Source organism: Emydura macquarii, unplaced genomic scaffold (assembly GCF_026122565.2).
Source record: "Emydura macquarii macquarii isolate MOO-44397 ecotype Brisbane River unplaced genomic scaffold, CSIRO-AGI_Emac_v2 contig_1390, whole genome shotgun sequence".
NCBI lineage: Eukaryota > Metazoa > Chordata > Testudines > Chelidae > Emydura > Emydura macquarii.
The window spans coordinates 5887541-5908001 of NW_027131527.1; the positions used below are offsets into that span (position 1 = coordinate 5887541).

A 20461-nucleotide genomic window follows, 5' to 3' on the forward strand; every position below is an offset into this window, starting at 1 on the left:
GAAAGGCTTACAGTGCAAATGACCGAGGCCCCCATCCTGAAAACAGAGAGACTGAGGCACATGTAGAGGTCCACTGACCTTAAGGAGACCTAGTACAGGTGCAGGATTGGAGCTTCAAGACCATATTTGAGAAAATTCTAATAAATAAATAAAACAAATTAAAAAACCCAGATATAATATATAGCCATTGTTGCCATTAACAAGACTCTAAAAGGAGTTTTAATTCTATGCCTAAGGTTAGAAATCAAGAGCTTCAAGAACACTTATAATTTCAGATCTCAAATGTGTTTGGAAAGTTCCATCTGTAAAACTGCCTGTGGAAAAGGAGAAGAGAGCTCAGGATTTTTAGACAGTTAAGTGAACAAGTAAATCCTTCCCTTCCACATTAGATCAAAATAGAAGACTTCACATGCATGGTTTGTTATATTCACAGAAGCCTTTCCCCAAATAAGGGTTGCATTTCATGCTCGACAACTTGTATGGAAATTTTTCCTCACACTCTTCTGCCACTGGAGACTGTTTCTTGGCCTAAGTCTTGTCTATTACAGATGGGCAGAAGGATACCTCACTGCCCACTTTAGCAATGACAAAGAAGTTTTTCTTAGGTGGGAATGGTACATGTTATTTCTTCAGTAGCTCATAGGGTTTCATGATGATTAAGTTTATTTTTCTTGCACTTAAATTTTTTCTTTGGTGAAGCCTTTTTTGGACAATAACTCTTCTACAGTTTGGGTTATTTGTTGTTTTCTAAGACTGTTTGCTATAAATATTAGCTGCTTGATAGAAGCCATAAGAAAGTTTCTCTAAGACAGCTCGTTTCTCATTTGCTTTTGGCTGAAGGGGCACTCTGCAGCTTTTCTCTGATTACATTGTCATTAAATACAAAACTGTATCTGAATATTTTCTCCACTGAAACTACCGGCAGGGGAATGTTAGTGTCAATAAGCCTTTATGTCAATATGGCAGCGAGGAAACTAAAACATACAAGAATACACAAAGTAATCTTCCTTGTATTTTTTCATATTTCTCAGTCCACTAATCATAGTATTGCCTTGGTATCTTCTATAGGATATCTGCAGAAGCAACCACTATATTTTATTTGTACAATACTGTGATTAGCAGAGGTATTTTTGTGTTTTTAAACATAGAATTATAGAATATTCGAGTTGGAAGGGACTTCAGGAGGTCATCTAGTCCAACCCCCTGCTCAAAGCAGGACTAACCTCAGCTAAATCATCCCAGCCAGGGCTTTGTCAAGCCACAGCTTAAAAACCTCTAAAGATGGAGATTCCACCACCTCCCTAGGCAACCCATTCCAGTGCTTCACCACCCTCCTAGTGAAAAACTGTTTCCTAATATCCAACCTAGACCTCTACCACTGCAACTTGAGACCATTGCTCTTTGTTCTGTCATCTACAGCTTAGCTCTATCCTCCCTGGAACCCCCTTTCAGGTAGTTAAAGGCTGCAATCAAATCCCCCCTCATTCTTCTCTTTTGCAGACTAAACAAACCTAGTTCCCGCAGCCTCTCCTCAAAAGTTATGTGCTGCAGCCCCTAATAATTTTTGTTGTCCTCCGCTGGACTCTCTCCAACTTGACCACATCCTTTTTGTAGTGGAGGGCCCAAAACTGAACAAAATACTCCAAATGCAGTCTCACCAATGGCAAATAGAGGGGAATAATCACTTCCCTCGATCTGCTGGCAATGCTCCTACTAATGCAGGCCAACATGCTATTGGCCTTCATAATGACAGAATTTTGGATCAGCATGCTGCAGTGTGGAGTTTGTTATAAGATCAAAATATATGTAACCAATCCATTGTGGCATAACTTTCAAAGTTGTCCACTTTCTTTTGTAGTCGCCATTGCTTTATTTCATATTCTGCTGGTTGGAGGCAGAGATCCATTCCAGTGGATTAATATACTTTTTTTTTTTTTTTTTTTTTGGTTGGGGAGAGGAGGAAGGAGAATAAATGCTTATGTTTGTACAACTCTATATATTTTAGTATATAGCCACATTTTGAGAAAGGAAAATATCTATTAGGATATACTTATTATAGCAAGATTATGTACACTGCATTTCCAAACTAAAAGCCATACTCAAGAAATGTGTATGTTTACAACTTAATTCTAACATGTTTTTGAAGGTGGACAATATAATTTATGAAATATTAACTAAGTTCATATAAAATTTTACATATAAAACAGGAGAGGAGACTAAAGCTAATATGTCTCCTCAGCTGTGCTAGGCACTGAAAACAAGGAGCTTAAATGCAATACACAGTTTGAGAAAAAAAGACCATGTCAGGAACCTGAGGGGAAGAAATGGCTGAAGTGGTAGTAAGGAAAATTTTAGAGGCAACATATTGTATAGATGTGATGGTTGCAATGTGAGAATCTGAGACCAAAGAGGAAGTGATTGGTTCTCTAAGGGAAAGATGATCAGAAAAATGAATCCATGTTATAGCAGTTGAGATAGAAAGAAAGCGTCAAATTTTGAAGATACAGAAGAAACACCAGCAGGATTTGACAACAGACTGGATGGGGACAGCAGCAATGGGAGGAGACTCTAATACATCCCCGAGGAGGTGGACTTGAATAACCTGAAGGATGGTAGAATTCTTGACATTGATACAGAAGAGACTGGAAGAAGAAAATCAAGGCTTGTTTTTAATAACTTCATAATGGAGTTTGAGTGAACAACTGAGCATCCAGAAAAAAAAAGGAAGTAACAGATATTCCCTCCTATAGAACTGAAAAGAGGAAAAAGTAAGTCACTGTAGCTACAAGCAACAAGTGCTGATGAAGTCACCAGCATCAGGGAAATAGCATCAAGGAAGAAGAGGAAGGAACCAAAGATAAAGCCCTAAGGGACACCAAAAGAGTGCAGAAGATAAGAACAGAGAGTTAATACAGTGCATTACAAGTCACACTGGATATAATTAAACTACACATCACTAGCATTTCCTATAAGGAGACAGTTGCCATAGCAACAAATGCAACAAGGCTTTCATGTTCAATACAAGATAGACATTTTATTTTTAATAATCAGAAGCAAGTGTCTCTTGAAATAAACCTTTATTTTTCAGGAAAACATTTTTTAAAAGCATAGTGTTTCTGCTGGGTGTATGGTATGCAGATTGAAAACTATTATTTTATTAGATTAAGCTATTACTTTTTGTAACACAAGTAGTCAGTTTGCTTAGTGTTTTTTATAAAATGGTTTGCTGTTAGTTATGTATTTTGACATTTGGTAACAAAACAAATTAGAAACTCAAAGGGCAAAAAACACCCCACAGAAAAATCAGCAGCCATCCTGTTGAGTCAAGCCTTCACCAGTTACAGCTGTCTTTGCTAATGTGCAATTGAAGTTCATTCCTACAGCAGTAAAAATGTTCCTTTACTGCCATCTAGCATCCACTAATGAATTTACAAAACTGCAAAAAAAAAACACCCTGACCACCACAGTAAGGAATTCAAGTAAAATTTCAAACACTTCTTTGTAAAGTACACAAATCTCACTAACATGTTGACATTTTTCATAGATAATGTAGAATATAACAATTAGAATTACAGCCCCTAACAAAATGGGGTCCTAGTACATAACCAGGGCTCCCAGACACTAAGGTAATACAAATGTTATGCCTAAATAAATATGTGGAAAATAAAAATTCTGATCAATGTTGTAAGAGTTCTTTTCTAAAGGAAAAATTTTTTTGCCCCCAAAGGAAATTCAGTACTATCTTGCATTTTAGCAACAAATAATGCAGTATTTTAAGTTAACAAGCAGCAAATAAGCAATTTTCTTTGATACTCTTAACCACAGAGATCACCCATAGTGTGGATGATGAACTCTCTGCTATTCTCTAGCAGACTGGCAGCTGGATGAGAATTGGCTACCTGATGTTCAACCTGGAGGGAAACTGTGGCAGACTGAGGTAAAAACTTGGTTAAACTGGTAGAAATTTTATCATCTGCCTAAGTTAAGCAGTTTGCCCACTTTGTGTTACTCAAGTTAACCACCTGAAGGTAACCCTGAATCATCTGCTGTTTTTAGGAAGCAGCAGAAGCTATGGCTTTCTCCTAAAATGCAGTTGGCAGGAGACTGTTATCCATTCTTTTGGATATCGACCTTGCCACTGATTTTGAAAGACACTTAATAGATGAAGCGCTGAAAATAAAGTCTGATAATTACAGAGCTCACCTATACTAAAACCATCACTAATTCAGTGAAATAGTTACAAGTTGGGAGCAGAACCAAACTGTGTCTACAAAACCAAGCAAAAAACCTTGAAGAGCTTAGTTACAAAGACACTGGTTAGGTCCTGTTTACACTACAAATGTTCACCATACTGAAACACAACCTTGTGACTCGGTATAGCTACATTGCAGAGTGAAGTCAATTTACTTTAAATCGACTTTCACTCGCTGAATTGTAGAAGTCGCAGGAGTGTGATCACACCATGCTCCTTGCATCGGGCTCTTGCATTCCCACTCACCACGCTTGAGTCGACATTTAAAGCAGTGCACAGTGGGTAGCACTCATTCTCATCCTCAGAGCCCTCCTCATTTGTTCTGCAGAGTTATCAATGCTGCGTGGTTGCACAGGGGTGGGGTCACCGCCAAGAATCGCATGCAGCTCCTCGTAAAAGTAGCATGTTTTGGGTGAGGAGCCAGAACAGTCGTTAGCTTCCCTAGTTTTCTGATAATCCTGCCTCAGCTCTTTGATCTTAACGCAGCACTGCTGCAGGTCCCTGCTGTGCCATTTCTCCAACCTGCCGTGAAATATCTTCTCGTAGATATCTTCGTTTCTTTTGCTGGCTCAGAGCTCAGCCAGAATAGACTCTTCACCCCACAGACCAATGAGATCCAAGAGTTCTGGTCAACTTCATGATGGAGCGCGTTTGGGCCGTGCAGTCGCCATGAGCAGTTCGGCTACAAAGCTTTCTCCATGCTGTCCAAACTAGAAATGGTCATTCAAAATTTCCCAGGGCTTGAAGGGAGGAGCTATTTCCTGTTTATACGTGGCCATGTTACAGCAGAGTGCGAATGTCCGGAGTGGTCACAAAAGAGCATTATAGAATACCAGGCCGATGGCATCGATTTACGTTGTGCTCTGCCTACACTGACGCAAATGCAACCCATGGAATTCTACTTTAGCACCATGTCACTTGCAGAGGTGGTTTTATTAGGTCGACTTTTACCGCAATTTAGATCAGCAGAACTTATGTGCCAGTGGAAACGCATAGTTTAGGGAGTCGACGTAAGCGGCGTTACTTCGACCTCCATTGCCACTGTAGTCCAGGCCTTAGTTAATCTAAAATATTTTAACAAGTCTATTTGTATTCAGCTTCCTCAATACAATATTGTGCCCAGTTCTTACACAAACTGTCTTGCGGTTTTCATCTACTCAATTACACTTTTTAAAAATAAAATCAAGTAAATAGATTTCTCATGGATTGATATTTTTAATAATGTGACTTAGTCCAATCTTGCCCTAGAAAAGTTGCTACCACTACAGAAAATTATCTATCACTCCACAGTTTCAGAGATGGTGATATAATTACTTGCAGACTCAAATATACCCAGTAACCACATTTATCTTAAGGATAAAATGAGAGCTGCAGCTTATCTTTATATATTGTTACTGAATTTGAAATGCAAAAAACACTCAAAGGAAAATGTTGCTCCCTTGTGATAGTTATGTACAATAAAGGCACTGAACAAAATGAGTTGGTAATATTCTAGTAGAGCTTTATAGGTTGGCCACATTGGTTAATTCAGTTGAAGTCAATGAGACTTTTACCACGGACCTCAAATAGGGCAAGGATTTCACTCTGAGTGTTCACAAAAACCTGATCAAATTAAAATGCATTCAATTTTTAGAGCTGAGGGTACAGAGAAAAACAAAATAGAGACTAAAACTTTCAGTCATCAGGAGCACACAAATTAGTGTCTACTACAAAAAAAACAGATTTATTAAACACTGTTCAGCAGAATGAAGTATATACACAAAACGCTAGAAAGTTACAAGATGTTGTAAGTGTTTTATATTACTCTGCAATTTTGTGAACATGTCAGCACACATATAGCTTTAAAGGAATATTGCTGATCTGAATTTTTTTTTAAACTGACTGATTTATATTCAGATTTTCTGATAGAATACCTTAATTTTAAGTCCTGATATATTTTACATATTTCAAAAAGGGTTTAAAAGATTTTTTGCTCTCCTGTTGATGTTTGGAAGCGCCTTTCGTACAGGCCAGAGAGCAACAACCAAACATACTCAGTGCCAGCCTCTCCTCCCTCCCCTTTCTCTGTGCACAATCCATGCTGTTCTCTTCAGTTTCAACTTGTGTGCTACCTAGCACATACATGATTTTCCTGAGACCCTGCATAGGATATCCATAAAATATTAATATCAGCAATACAGAATGCTGTGTACAAAACGGCAGATTTTTTTTTTTTTAATTTCTGTTGTAGGAATTTTAAAGGCTACTTGTAAAAGTACAAAGAAAATTTTCAAATCAAAATTTTTAATTTGACCTTGTCCTTTTAACTTGTATGCACTGATTTAGAAATTCATGCTACAAAGCTCACTTACAACCCTGTGAAATAAAAGGAAATACTAATTACTGTTTGTACTAGTTTGAGACCTCACTTTAACAGTGCCACTTCCGCTATTTTCTCCCTACTTTGTGAATTTAAGAAGTGGAAAGACGACAGGAATTTGTTAAGCGAAGTTGCCTTGCTGGTCTTTTTCACATCAATTTGAATAGTAAAGATTTACTCTGTCAGTTCTAATTCAGGTTACTCCATCAGAGGTATAAGCTCTTTCTCACTCCAAAGAAAAAAAGTTTATTTGCCAAAATAACTTGTTTATTGAATATCATGCTTCACAGAGCAAAAACTACACGAGTCTCGCACCTGGCCATGTAGCCATACAACCTCTTAATGCAGTATTTGATAATTAGGGACATGCATACGTGTTATGAAAGATATAAATACCACCTCATCTAATCATCCTTCAGGTTCTCTCCACCTTCCAAAGCCTTAAGAGTTGAGCTCTAAACCTGAGGGGCAGAAGGAGGGTGAATGTGGCTATACAGGGTGGCAATACATACAGAAATCAAGAGTTATTGTGATGAGAAGTCCCACATAGCAGCCCTGCAGATTTCTAACAAGAGCACATTATGGATACACTCTACTAAAGATGCAGTCACCGTAGCTGGATGAGCCTCGACGTGTTAGCCCATTCATAACAACAATGAAAGCACAGTCCCAACTCACTTAGGCAGCCTTTGAATGGAGATGGTCTGACCTTCGGTTATTTCTCCAAATACAAACAATCTGTGGGAAAATTTAAGTAGCAACTAAAAGCTAAAAGGCAGGGGGTGGGGCCTGTCCCCTTTAGGGGGTGTCGGCCCCATGGCAGGGGACGGGGCCTGGCTGGCTCAGGGATGGGGCTCAGGTCTGTGCTCTCAGCTCCCTTCACCGCCTTGACCCAGGTGTGGATTACAGGCAGTGATATAGACATGGATGAAGATCAGATACAATTCTGAAAAGTTCTGGGTGAAATCTGCCCACCATTTTGTCTTCTGGAAGATAGAACAGAATGCACTGATCAAATGAATCTGCAACTATTAAATGACTGCCAAGAAGAATGACACTTAAGAATGACAGTGAGGTGACATAGGACAGCAGAACCCTATAAGAAAGTGCCTTTCATACAGTCAACTCAACATCCCATTCCAATCCCAGGATCAGTATGCTTCCAGTTTGGAAGGTACTAGTTCTTCCATCCCTTAGTAAAAGCATTTTTAAAAGGTGTTCCCAAACATTGTGGCTCCCTCATTAGGGCATAGACAAAAAGTAAGTAACTTGAGGTACAGATGTAGCATACCATTTGGCACTTGGAACAAGCTCTTTTTGGTGAAAATCCAAATAGAGGCAGAAATCTAAAATCTTAAGGGTTTGTCTTCACATAAAGTGCTGCACCTATACTGCTGTAGTGCTTTAGTGAAGCTGTTACTACACCATCAGGGCTTCTCCTGTCAGAGTAGTTAATACACCTCCCCAAGAAGCAGTAGTTATGTCGATAGGAGAGCTTCTCCACTGACATAGCACAGCCTACACTGGGGGTTAGGTAGGTATAACTACGTTGTTCAGGGGGTGGATTTTTCACACCCCTATGCAACATAGTTAAACCAATATAAAAGTCTGTAGTGTAGACCTCACTTAAGTCTGCCATCCCACATTAGTGCTACTGTGATCAATAGGACTCTGCCCAGAAAAATTGCCAGGGAAAGAGAGGAAACAGAGGAAAGGCAAAATATAGAAGCAATGCATCTGAGACACCTTGGGACTTCTGGCTATTCTTCAGCAGAATCTAGCTTTTGGCCCTCTCACCAGGGCCTGGAGGGAACAGAGGTCTCCTCATTCTGAGCCTCCATGTGGCTAAGCTCCGCTAGCCATGTTCCTCCCTCCCTCCCACCCCCCACCATCCTTTCACTCCTTCCTGCACCTCTTCTTATCAGCCTTGGACTGATGGGTTAACTGGCTCCGCAGGTAAGCTTGATTGACTAATTACACCCCCATCAGCTTTCTCTAGAGGAAATAATTAATATTGGAGTTATCAGTGTGCAGGCTTACTTGTTTGCACTCTGCATTTTGTCACTCACAGGCTGCCATTCTGTCAGCAAGGCACCACAGAAAAACCATTCAAAACGTTTTTTTAAAAATACCTTGTCCTCATCAGATGAAAATGCTCTTTTTCATTTTCTCAGTGAGCCAGGTTAAACCAGGGCTTAGTTTTGGAAGATTTTACTTGGTATCTGAAAATGTCTGCCTACAGACCAACTCAAATTCTGCCTACAGACCAACTCAAATTCTCAGCTTTTTAAAAAACCAAAGTCAGCCACAAAGTGGCACACTTGTGTAGTATCAGAAAGAATGGGTAAAGACTAAACATATTTCAAGAGAGACCCAAAGACGAGCTCTGTGTAGCTCGAAAGCTTGTACCTTCCACCAACAGTAATGGATCTCCTATTTCAAAGAAATCAGAATGCCACAAAATGCCACAGGGGGAGAGGCTAAAGGGGCTGTAACCCTAAGCCTCTGATTTCCTAGAGGGTCTTCAACCCTTGAAATATACAAGCAAGATTATCATCATATTTGTGCTAGCACTAAAAGGAAATCATTTATGCCGCCTGATGACACTGATTTTGTCCCAGTTTCTTAAGATTTCACAGTTAAAAGTTTTTTTTCCAGACTTTCTGTTGCTGGTGACCAGGGTGTGAATTGGTGGCACTAATCACCGGTCACTAACTACTCATGACACCACTGCACAGTAGTACTTTAGTATCGTTTTAATCTTGCTTCATGAAATGGCCGATTGACAATTTCCAAGCAGAGCAGCAAAAAGGAAAGCTAAGTTGGAAAGAAAATTGTAAGAAAGTTACCCAAACTTACTATTTCTAGGCTAATATTGCTTCAGGATCATCTTCCAAGGATGTTGAACCATCTTTCTCAGAAAATGATAATCAAAGTGAAGATATGAATATGAACTTATTCCCTCAAGAAAGGGCAGAAGAAAAGGCAAGCATTTCTGAAATCCAGGACAAAAGTGACTCATTTTTCCCACCACCTGTCCATACAGAAAACTTTCTGGTTTTCAAATGAAAGTTACCAACTGGAGAGTGTTACAAGAGGCATTGGTTGATGTATTCTAAATCCATAAAAGCAGTATTCTGTTTCATGTGCAAATACTTTTCATTGCCTAATAATTTTAGTGCCTTCATAACCCTCATGAAAACATTGTGGCATACTTCAATGCATGGTTGAATGGCTAGTACATTCGCAAGGCAAGAATCACATTGACAAGGAGATAATACAGCTGCTTCTAACAAAAACTGCGTATTGTAAAGAAGTTTTAAAGCAAAGTGACAGCTGAACTTTTAATTGAGTGTGATTTAGCATTTAGAGGAAGTTATCGGTTCTCCCTAGAACTTTATCTACGTATTCTTGAAAGAAACGCCAAATTTAACCCATTTCTAAGTAAATACATTAAATGTTATGGGAACAAAGGGAAAAAAAAGTCACCCACCCTAAAAAAACAGTCTGATGAGTTCATTTAACTCATGGGATGCACGGTTTTGAAATTTTTTGTAGCGGAGGTCAACTAGGCGAAATACTATTCTTTGACAGTCCATTAAATTCCTGATATTGCTCATGTTGATCAGTTATCTGTCATTTTCTTATATTGTTTACATGGTGCCCTAAAGAGCATTTCTTTGGGTTTATACCAAGTGAAAGCCACAGGAGCAAGTCACTCTTTCAGACCGTGAAGTCTTTTCTGGATGCAAATGATACTGCCACTGAAAACTGCAGACATCAGTCATATAACGCAAGTAACATGTCTGGAAAGCATGAAGGTCTTCAAGCTCAAATCAAAAAAGACTAAACTCACTCATTCCCTGACTTAGATAGAACTTGCAGCGTTGATCCTTGCACAAAAACCATACATTTTCAGTTTTGTTCAGAAATTATTCCCCCCCCCAAAGCATCAGCCAGTCATGGCAACTTTTTTGCAACAATCTTACCAAGTGAATAAGGAACTCTATTTTTCCTAAAATCCTTATCAGACATAATAAGATGGCCTTGTCATACTGAATCTCATAAAACAACTGTAGTCAACTATAAAAGGATTCAATGTTGTTTGAAAGAAACAATGGACAGTGCTGAGCAAAACAATGAAACTCAAAGGGAACCTTACTACGTTTCAGGACCCAGGTTCCAGAACAAGTGGGAACTTTTACTTGCCTTTTTAAGCCCCTGAGCACAAGTCCTGGGAACCCAAGTCAGATGATCGGGATCTGAGACTTGCTGACATGGGCAGTTTTTTTGGCAGTGTAGATGCACCTTACGTGAATTCAAAGAGTGTATAATAATCCCAATGCCCAAAATTAAAGATGTTTAATAAGATTAGATAAGCCTTGGTTCTTCATACGAATATAAAAACAAAAACCCTCCAACAGGTACGTAACATGTCCCTGGAGGAAGTAAGGAGATTCCAGACTCCTACAGCTAGAGGAGATCATGCAGCAATGGGGTAATGCATAGGGAGGGAAGGAAAACAGGGAAATAGGGGATAACAACAATATTTAATATCTGACATCTGTTTCTGTTCTTTGTTTTAATAGAAAAGGATCATTTAAAAAAATGTTTGGGCTCAGAATTTTAAAATGTATGGCAAATCAGGCTCAGGATCAGGGAATGATAATGTAGCCATTATAAAAAAAAGGAAAGCAGTATTTGTGGGAGCTTTAAAATGAATGCGTGTATGATAGGACACTATCTAAAATGTCTTATTTACCAAAGAGGGGCAAATGCAAAGATGAACTGGCATCTGGCTGGGGGTGGTAGAAAGTCTCACTGCTGTTAACAAATGGTAACATTCTGGGTGACAGCAGATTTGGTATTCACGGGTAACACTATAAGAAAAGCTGTAATTTTTTTTTGCTTTGTAAGTTGTGGCCACTCAAAGTTGTGGTCTTGATACAGGGAGCTCCAAGCCCCTGCACTCTAGAGTCAGCCCCAACTCAGAGACTCCTGAAGGCTCTGAGGAAGACTAGAACTGCCAGGGCTACCTTGACCCAGCCCCATGCCATATGGAAGGCACAAACCCCATCCCCCACCCAGCCGCATTCATCACATCCTTCCTGAGTCCACTCCCCCAGCATGGTAGGGCAGCCACAGACAGCAAGGTTGTCCAGGAGGTTGTGCAGGAGTCACCGCTGCTCAGCTGGCCCAGCCAAACCATCTGGCAGAGGCAGAACTGAACTGCGGTGAAGTGCAAGGCCAGTGCCCAGCAGAGCTAAGTGCAGGAGGCAGCACTTGGTGCAGAGTCACAGCAGCACTTGATATGGAGCTGGGGCAGCAAGTAGAGTAAGTCTCAAGGGAGCCCAGCCCAGCCCCACACATCCCTGGCCCTGCTGTCCTCCTCATCTGCCATTGCGTCCAGTGTCATGATTTTAGGGGCAGCTGGGCCAAATTTGAGTGGCATTTCAACCTTTCGTGACAGGTTACAAATACCACTCAAATTTGGTCCGGGCACTCTTCCATCACAGTACTACGTCCTCCTGCCCCACCTTGTTCAATTCACATCCCATTTCAAAACTATTTGGAAACACATCCCCTTCCCTAAAGCAAGGAAAACATTTGGACCCCATATACCTTTCCTGGTAGGTGACTCAGACTCCCAATTACTTCCTTGTTTTAGGGAAGGGGATAAAATGATTGTTTCTAATTGCTTCTGAAATGGGATGAGAACTGAAGGCTGGGCAAGAGGACATGGTACAGTATCTGGCTCCATCTACCCTACCAGATTAGGATTTTGCTGGTGCAATCTCTCCATATGAAGCTGACACAGGATTCCTACATGCAGCACCAGGGAAGCCATACTAAAGAGTACATGGAGCCTTGCCCTTAGAATTGACGAAGAATCGGTTAATACACAGCTACTGTTACATCTACACAGCTACTGTTACATCTGGCACAACTATGTTAACAAAACACATTTTAAACCCGTTCTGTCCTGCTGGAGGAACAGTATCACTGTTACATCTACACAGCTACTGTTACATCTGGCACAACTATGTTAACAAAACACATTTTAAACCCGTTCTGTCCTGCTGGAGGAACAGTATCAAAATTCAATATTGTATAGTGATATAAACTATGCTGTATGTGCATTTATCTTTTCTATACAGAGTAGTTTCCTTGGAGAGTATTATGCTGATGCTACAGCCTATCCTTATATTGACGCACCTTCTCCCTCTCCTCGTCCTTCTGTCTTTAGAGCCCATAGGGCTGATCTGTAGGGGACGTTCTCAGAAGCCTCCTTACTTCGGTCATCCAAAAATCTTTAGGTCTGAACTTGATCCTCCCACTTCCACCTCGCATCTGGTTTCCAGGGGGCGTGTGTGGGTGTCTCTGTCCCTCCCAGTGTCTGCTACCCTGGATCTGGGTTGACGTCCCCTACCCATTTTCTTGGAGTATTTCAATAAGCAACCGTTTGGACAAAAGGGAGAAATAAAGTAGGGCTGGCTCCCTGCGAAGCAGCTGTTAACCATGCACTGCTTTTAATAGCAGAGGGATCAAGCTCACTTTTAAAATGGGATCTGAACTAAACAAGATGGCTCAGGGAGGACACAGTACAGTGATTGAGGCACAGCTGGGCCAAATTTGAGTGAGCAGCATTCCAACCTGGCACACTTGATCAGCATCATCACTCAAATTTGTGACAACTATAAAAAGTTGCAGAGTGTAAAAAACATTGCGGTTTCCGCATCAAAAATCACAGCACACAATTTTCTTACAGCCCTATTCATGGTTGAGTTTATTAATGTCATGACTGATGATGTTAAGGGAATGAACAGTCCAACAAAATGGAAAAGGGTATTCTGCACACTGAAAAAGGATTTTCCTAGTGTAATCTATTTACAGGAAACACATTTGAAGATAAATAGCTGAATGCTTCTTGGACATAGCTACCATATGTCCCTCCAAGGCAATCTAATAGAAGAGGAGTAGCAGTGCTCTTTGCGAAACACTTTCCTTTTATTATTTCAGTGTAATTTATAGATATTTTTAGTTAACAGGTCCCTGAAAGGGAAACTTCTCATCTTAGCCAATGTATATGTTCCAAATCAAGAGCAAGCTCCTTTCTTTAACAAAAAAAAAAAATAATTTTTTTTTAAAAGAGATTTAGGAAACTTGAGGGAAAGGGATATTACTCTACAGCGGGATTTTAACAAAGTGCTTAATCCCACTTTCCACTGATCAAATGTATAGAGCATTTGGAAAGAGCAAGTGCAAATTTGTAGTATCATTTAGACAATGAGGAACAAGTGGATGTCTGATGGGAAATGATGTCAGGGACTATACATGTTATTCTGCTACTCGTGAATCTTATCCCAGGATTAATAGGATTTTTGTTTCTAGGGCTTTTGCTAATTTGGTCAAGAAAGCTAGTCTGGAAGTTATGTCCCTACATATATTAGAGTAAGAGACAGATTCAGTAGAAAAACAAGGGTCTGGCACTTGAATATGGCACTTGTTTGTATGATCCCCTCAGAATTCAAGAGCTAGAAGAAGCTTTTCAGAAATATATAGAAGAATAGGACAAGGAAGGGATCAATAAGAGTGTTTTTCTTGGAGGTTGGAAAGATCCTTTTAAATAAAACATCACGCCCCAAAAAGATGTAAGCTCTTGAAGAAAAGAATTTGGTTAAATAACTTTCTGTTTTGAAAGCTAGATTTCTCAATCTGTTTTGTAACAGATTGAACGTTTAGATATATTAAACAAAAATAAAGCAAAAAGAGCAATACAGCTGATAGCTTTTGACTAAAGCCTTAGATAAACAGGATAAATCCACCATCCTTCTGATTTTCCATACTTTCAACAATTCAGAACTTCTACATCTTGAACCAAATAGGGTAGCCTCAATAAATTTGAGTCTCAAAGTTATTTTTCTTTCAGTGCATCCCTGTTAGTGTCCTTGACATGACATAAAAAAAAATGGCATTATGTGCTATTAAAATTCATATGGAACCTAAAAGACAAAGGGGTTGTTTAAAAGTTCTATATAAGCCTACAAAGTGGGGTGAACTGGCTTTCCCTAATTTGACTTCTTATGTATCACAATTAAAAGATGTAATCAATTGGGTTAACAGACCATGCAAATACTGGGTAAAACTCAAACAAGACTGGAGCCCAAATATAGTTATTCATAATAATTGTCGGGTTAAAAAGAAACTTATGTCACCAAAAATAAAATCACCCAGTCATCTAGACCACGTTAGCAGCTTTGGACAAATTTTCTAAATTCCTGTCACTTTAGCCTCTCCCTTAGCTTTCTTCATTATTAATCAGGAATGTATTCCTAGGCAATATCAAACTGACAATTTCTTGAGGGTAAGAGCTGAGATGACAATTTAGACAGCTATTCCTGGGTCCTGATCTGAAGTCATACCAAGTGGTTTGTAATAATGTATATAATATAAAGATCCCATATTTTCAGTATTTTCAAGTCAAACTTTTATTGTGAAATCTGGTTAGGAGGTGGCTTATCTAGACCTTTAACCACATTTGAGAAGTTGACTCCAGAGCAAGCTGAAACAAAAACGTTGAATTTTTAAGTTATACACCATTTTGACTGAAAAAGATATTGATTAGAAGACAATCCAACCCAGATGAAATGATGGGAAAGGGATTTGGATGAATGGGTTTCTATGTGGGAAAGAGTATACATGTTTAATTTGTTTAGCTGTTAATAAAATTTTTGTAAATTACTATATAGATGGCATTTGACTCCAGTTAAGTTACAGCATATTTTTTGATCGTAGGGAGGAACTCTGTTGGAGAGGTATGGGGAAAGAGGAACACACTTACACCTCTGGTGGATGTGTCCAGGAATTAGACAATTTCTAGAGGAAATTAAAGAAATTCATCTTATAACAAAATGCTGATTTCCTAGAAATCCCTTAACGTGTCTACTGAACGTTCTGGTAAAGGATCTACATTTTAAACAGAACAAATTCAAATATTGTTTATTGTTAGCACTTAGACTTTGTATTGTACATTATTGGAAGTGTGTGACTGCTCCTCCTATGGAACTGTGGACGGTCCTTGTAATGGAAAAGCTTTCATGCTAAGTACATACAGAAGGGCCAAAAAAAAAAAAAAAAAAAAAAGCATATGTTTTTAGAAATGTGGTCACCCTTGTCTAGCATGTCCAGAGAAAGAGGGCTTCCCAGCCAGCAAGCCAGAATCTATATCTAGTTTTTGACTATTAACATGATTCTGAATAAGTAACGTACAATGTAGTATGTTGCCGTTTTATTGTAACTGATTTTTTTTTTTTTTTTTTTTTTTTTTTAAATATAACCATATATTTGTTCAACTGTTCCCATAATGGATGTATATAATGCCCTAAGTATTTCAATTTGTCTTTTCTATTTGAGGATGTTTTAAACAGTTTTAGTTTCATTTCAAACATTGAGTTTTTAATATTAAGACATAATTTTAGTATAAATAATGTATTTGAAAACATTATCTGCAGTAGAAAAATGTAAGTGGAAAGAAAGTCTCTAGAGAACTTTACTTTTACCGCTTTGGATATGAATAGTAAATCTTGTAAGATTCTATATACATTTGACCATGTTACTTGATTCCTGCTTGAAGTTCTCTCCCTCTTCCCCATGGTTTAACTTTAAATTAAGATAGGATCTAGAAAAATTCAGACTGAACACAAATTATACATAATATACAAGTGTTGCATTAAACAGCTCTTATTTAGGTTTATGAATACTATCAATTTGAAATGCCAAACTAAAAATTTAGAATTTGCTTCCGAGAAGGATTTTATAGAATAAGTGAAATACTTTAAAAATCTAAGGCAAGCTAACAGATACTAAATGATTTGTAAGTAATTAAGTTACAGTAATGGAACCCTAAAGAGTACCATGGCTAATTAACCTTACACAATATCATTCATTTTAGCAAGTTAAATTTAAAATAAATAAATACATAACTTGCTTCTAGATAACTTTTAAAATCAGGATGAAATGTTAAATAATTTAACCTGGAAAGGGACTTATTGCATCCAAGAGATGCAAATCCAGAGGCTCCCTTTCCAACTGAGATTTAGTCACGTAGGAAATATACATATCAGAAGATTCCAGAGACACCCTTGAAGGAACCGGAGCCAGTACAGGATCCTCAACTTGAATTTACTCCTCTTGGGTGCCTTTGCACTGGAAAAATATATTTTGTTAGAAAACCCACAATATTAAACACAATTTAGCACTCAATGTAAACAAAAACTGACGTTTAACATTGTCTGCTACTGATGGTTGACAACCAGCTGACAACGTTAATACAGTCCTTATCTACAAACATATTAATATTCTCTCATAATCTTCCAGAGTGGACTATTTGTCAGTCATCAAAAATTTTATCTTGATTTGTGAACACATTCAGAACACAAAGAAAGACCTATTAATTATCTAAAGTATTTGCTTGTCAAGGTGGAAAGGGCAAAATACTTTTAAGGAGAGTTTAGGGGTGATGTTTTGAAAAATCTTTTACTAGCAAATATGCTGCCTTTGCTTAAGTGGAAGAGGTGGGACAGAATGTCAATTCATGTTGTGTATTTCAGGCTATGTTAATTCAATGCTTTTTTTTTTTTAAAAGTGTTTCCAAACAAAATATGCAAGCAAAGGATATAGCAATTTTTGTATGTATTATTCAAAATAAGACTAAATTTATTTTGGGAAAACAATATTGATAGCTTAGCCCAAGGTCATATTCCAAAGGACGAGATAATGAGAGGTTTTTGTTTACTGTGCTCCTATTTAATCACTTGACTTCGCCTTGAATAGCTATTACAAAGGTCGCTGTGGAATCTGTCAGACATTTAACCCTCAGTGATTTGTGAATACCACATTCATACTCAGGAAAGCTAAACATCTGACATCTGATACCTGAATAAGTATAATAAGCAAATCTGCAATAAAATATGTTATTAGGAAATATGGGAGCACAATTAACCTGTTAGAATGTTAAGCACCGACACATACCTTTGTGCTTAGTTCAATAAATTGGAAATTTTGTTGAATTAATGAAAACAGATCAAGATTAAAAAAACAGTTTAGACCCACAAGGGTTTTACTTCTATTTTTGTAATCTCATCCTTTAAAAAATTTCCAATTTCTTTTTTTAATTCCAAGCCACATTTTTATTACAGTTATTTGTCCAGTGACATTGGGATCAGGAGGCCCTTTGATTTTAGGCCTATCTTGGTCCGCATTTCCAAGTCTGCTGGTGACAGGACATGCACAAAAGGCAAGAACCTTAACTCTTACCGCACAGCAGGGTGGATAAAAACTAATGCTTTTTTTTTTTTTTTAAACCGATTTTGATTTATTTAAACTGGATTTTTTTTTTTTTTTAAATCAATACTAAATTTCTCTCTCATTTAAAAAATAAGTTACAATTAAATCTCATCACAAACATACTAAACCTACACTTACAGTCTTGTAAAAATGAATTAATGACTAGTCTGTCCAGCCTAACTACCAGCTTCTTGAAAAGTTCTGGGCTTTCAGTTTCTGTTTCTCAGCAGACTAAAGTCACATGTGCAAAGACACAGGTTGGATAGGATTGTTGTTGTTCTGTGCTTATGTGGTGGTGGAACTCGGCCAATGAAGGAAGAAGAGTTATTTAAGCCACAGGCTTAGACACAAAGAGACAAAGGACGGAAGCAGAGTAGAAAGGAACAGTGGAGTGGACCAGACCGGAAAGAAAAAGGGAAGACATTATTCAGTACACACACAGCTTCCTATATTCCCCCACACTTTTGCCACAGAAAAACAGTCATGGCTTCTGGACACGAGAGAGACCCTGTCTGGGAATATTTTGAAGAAATTCCTTCCATGGGTAAAAAAGGAAAACATGTCAAGTGTAAGCAGTGCAAGAAGGAGATGCAGGGCCTAGTTGCAAGAATTAAACACAATGAAAACTGCTTATTGGGAGAAAATGATGTGGATGAAGATGTGGATATGTCTGAAGAACAATGTAGATCAACTGGTTAGTAACTTAAATAATTCACTTCATAATGCATCATTCTTCAAGACTTTCTCTATGCCTTTTAGTACAAGTGTGATTTAACAAGTAAATTCCCAAGATGTTTGCTATGTTTATTTTAGCTAATCCTTATTGCTTGTTTAATTAGGTAACTAGGTTTAGAATCGATCACTCGAGTATATGGTACAGAAAACTGCAGTAAGAGAAATCTAGAGTTGCCAGCTGCCACTGGGTGTCATTTTCTTATTTTATATTACATAATACATGCCCCTTATTTTGGAACATCATAGCCACAGACCATAATGGTGATGCCATAAGTCTATTCCCTATTTTACTTCAGCATAACTCAGCTTTCCCAAGAGAGCCCCATCTTATACATGTTTTCTCAAAAAACACAAGTGCCAATGAGTTCTATGGGGCTTACTCCAAAATTGAGCGCACTCTAAGTGCAGTCAGTCTTAGCTTTTTTGGTAATTTGGAATCGGATCTGCATCCTTGGTAAAAAAAAAATGTAAATGATTAACTGAATAATAGAGTGAGAAGAACTGAGAAGAACAACTATTCGAAATCATTTTTGAATTTTGTTTCAGGATTCCATTTAAGCATAAGAGACTTTGTTGCGGATACAGTCACAATCAACTTCAGAGTCATCCGTTGGTGCTTTTAGCAGCAGTGCTACAACTAAACATATTTCAGACAAAGTATCAGTAGCAAGCAAAAGATTTCAATCATCCAGTAAAAGCACTACCATGGATGGGTTTTTGTAAGGACCCGAAAATACCAACAAGACACCATAGATGAAAAGATTGTTCTGTTCATTTATGCCGAAAATTCCTCTTCTCGCATTGTTAACAATAAACACTTCATTGACATGGTTGAGTCCTTACAACCAGGCTATACTCCACCTGGTAGAGGAGACCTTGGTGGAAGGTTACTAGATACAGTGTTTGAGAAGGAACTTGAACAACTGCAAGAAATACTGAGGGGAAATTTGCCAGTTTAACCGTTGATGGTGGAGCAATGTACACAATGATCCAGGAATATGTGCCTGTGAAACAACAGAAGATGGGGGTCGCATATCTTTCAGAAACGATAGATACATCGGGAAATGCCCGCACAACAGAATATTTAAAAGAAGTGTCAGTGAAAGCTGTAATAAACTGTGAACAAAAATTCAACTGTCACATGCGCAGTTTTGCCAGACAATACTGGAGACGTGGCAAAGATGAGAAGATACTTATAAGAAACTGAAGGATGCTCCTTAATAACATATGGCTACAGTATCCATTTCATGCATCTTTTAGCCAAAGACTTAAGTATTTCTTCTCTAGGAATAAAAGAAAATGTTGTTGAAGTCACAAAATACTTCCGTAACAACCATTTTGCTTCAGTTTCACTGAAGAGAGTAGGAGGATCCAAACTAATTCTCCCTCAAAATGTTCGATGGAATTCTGTGGTTGATTGTTTTGAACAATTTATTAAGAACTGGCCTATTCTCATAAAACTTTGTGAAGAAAACAATTGCAAATGTGAAACATTTATGTAACATTTAAGATTTAGTTTAATAAAATATAAGTGCTATTGTGTTTGTGTGTGAGATTTAGTTCTTACCAATCCTAACGTCCCGCTGCTGCATCTGCAGCTTGACACAGATAATGAGTATTACGTACTATTTCCTAAATTAATAAAAATCGAGTTATCTAAAAAATTACAAAGTATACCCTCCTAGATGTTGTAAAATGCTGTATTGAGTTGTAAATTAATTTGTTTTAGTGATCAGATCTGCACCTTTAAGAAATATGTGAAGTATCAG

General features: G+C 38.2%; 1 protein-coding gene across 7 annotated transcripts in view; it reads right to left on the reverse strand.

The window, feature by feature from the left end:
* The window catches only part of CCSER2 (coiled-coil serine rich protein 2), a 132253-nt gene that overhangs the window by 81296 nt on the left and 30496 nt on the right, over positions 1 to 20461 (reverse strand). Inside the window, exon 4 of one of the 7 annotated variants that reach the window (XM_067552535.1) lies at positions 6982 to 7072. The exons of the other annotated variants lie outside the window; for them this stretch is intronic. Within the exon in view, the coding sequence (XP_067408636.1) occupies positions 7067 to 7072 (6 nt within the window). The 3' untranslated portion in view covers positions 6982 to 7066. Of the gene's footprint in view, positions 1 to 6981; positions 7073 to 20461 lie in introns of those variants that run through there. 7 annotated transcript variants of the gene reach the window in all.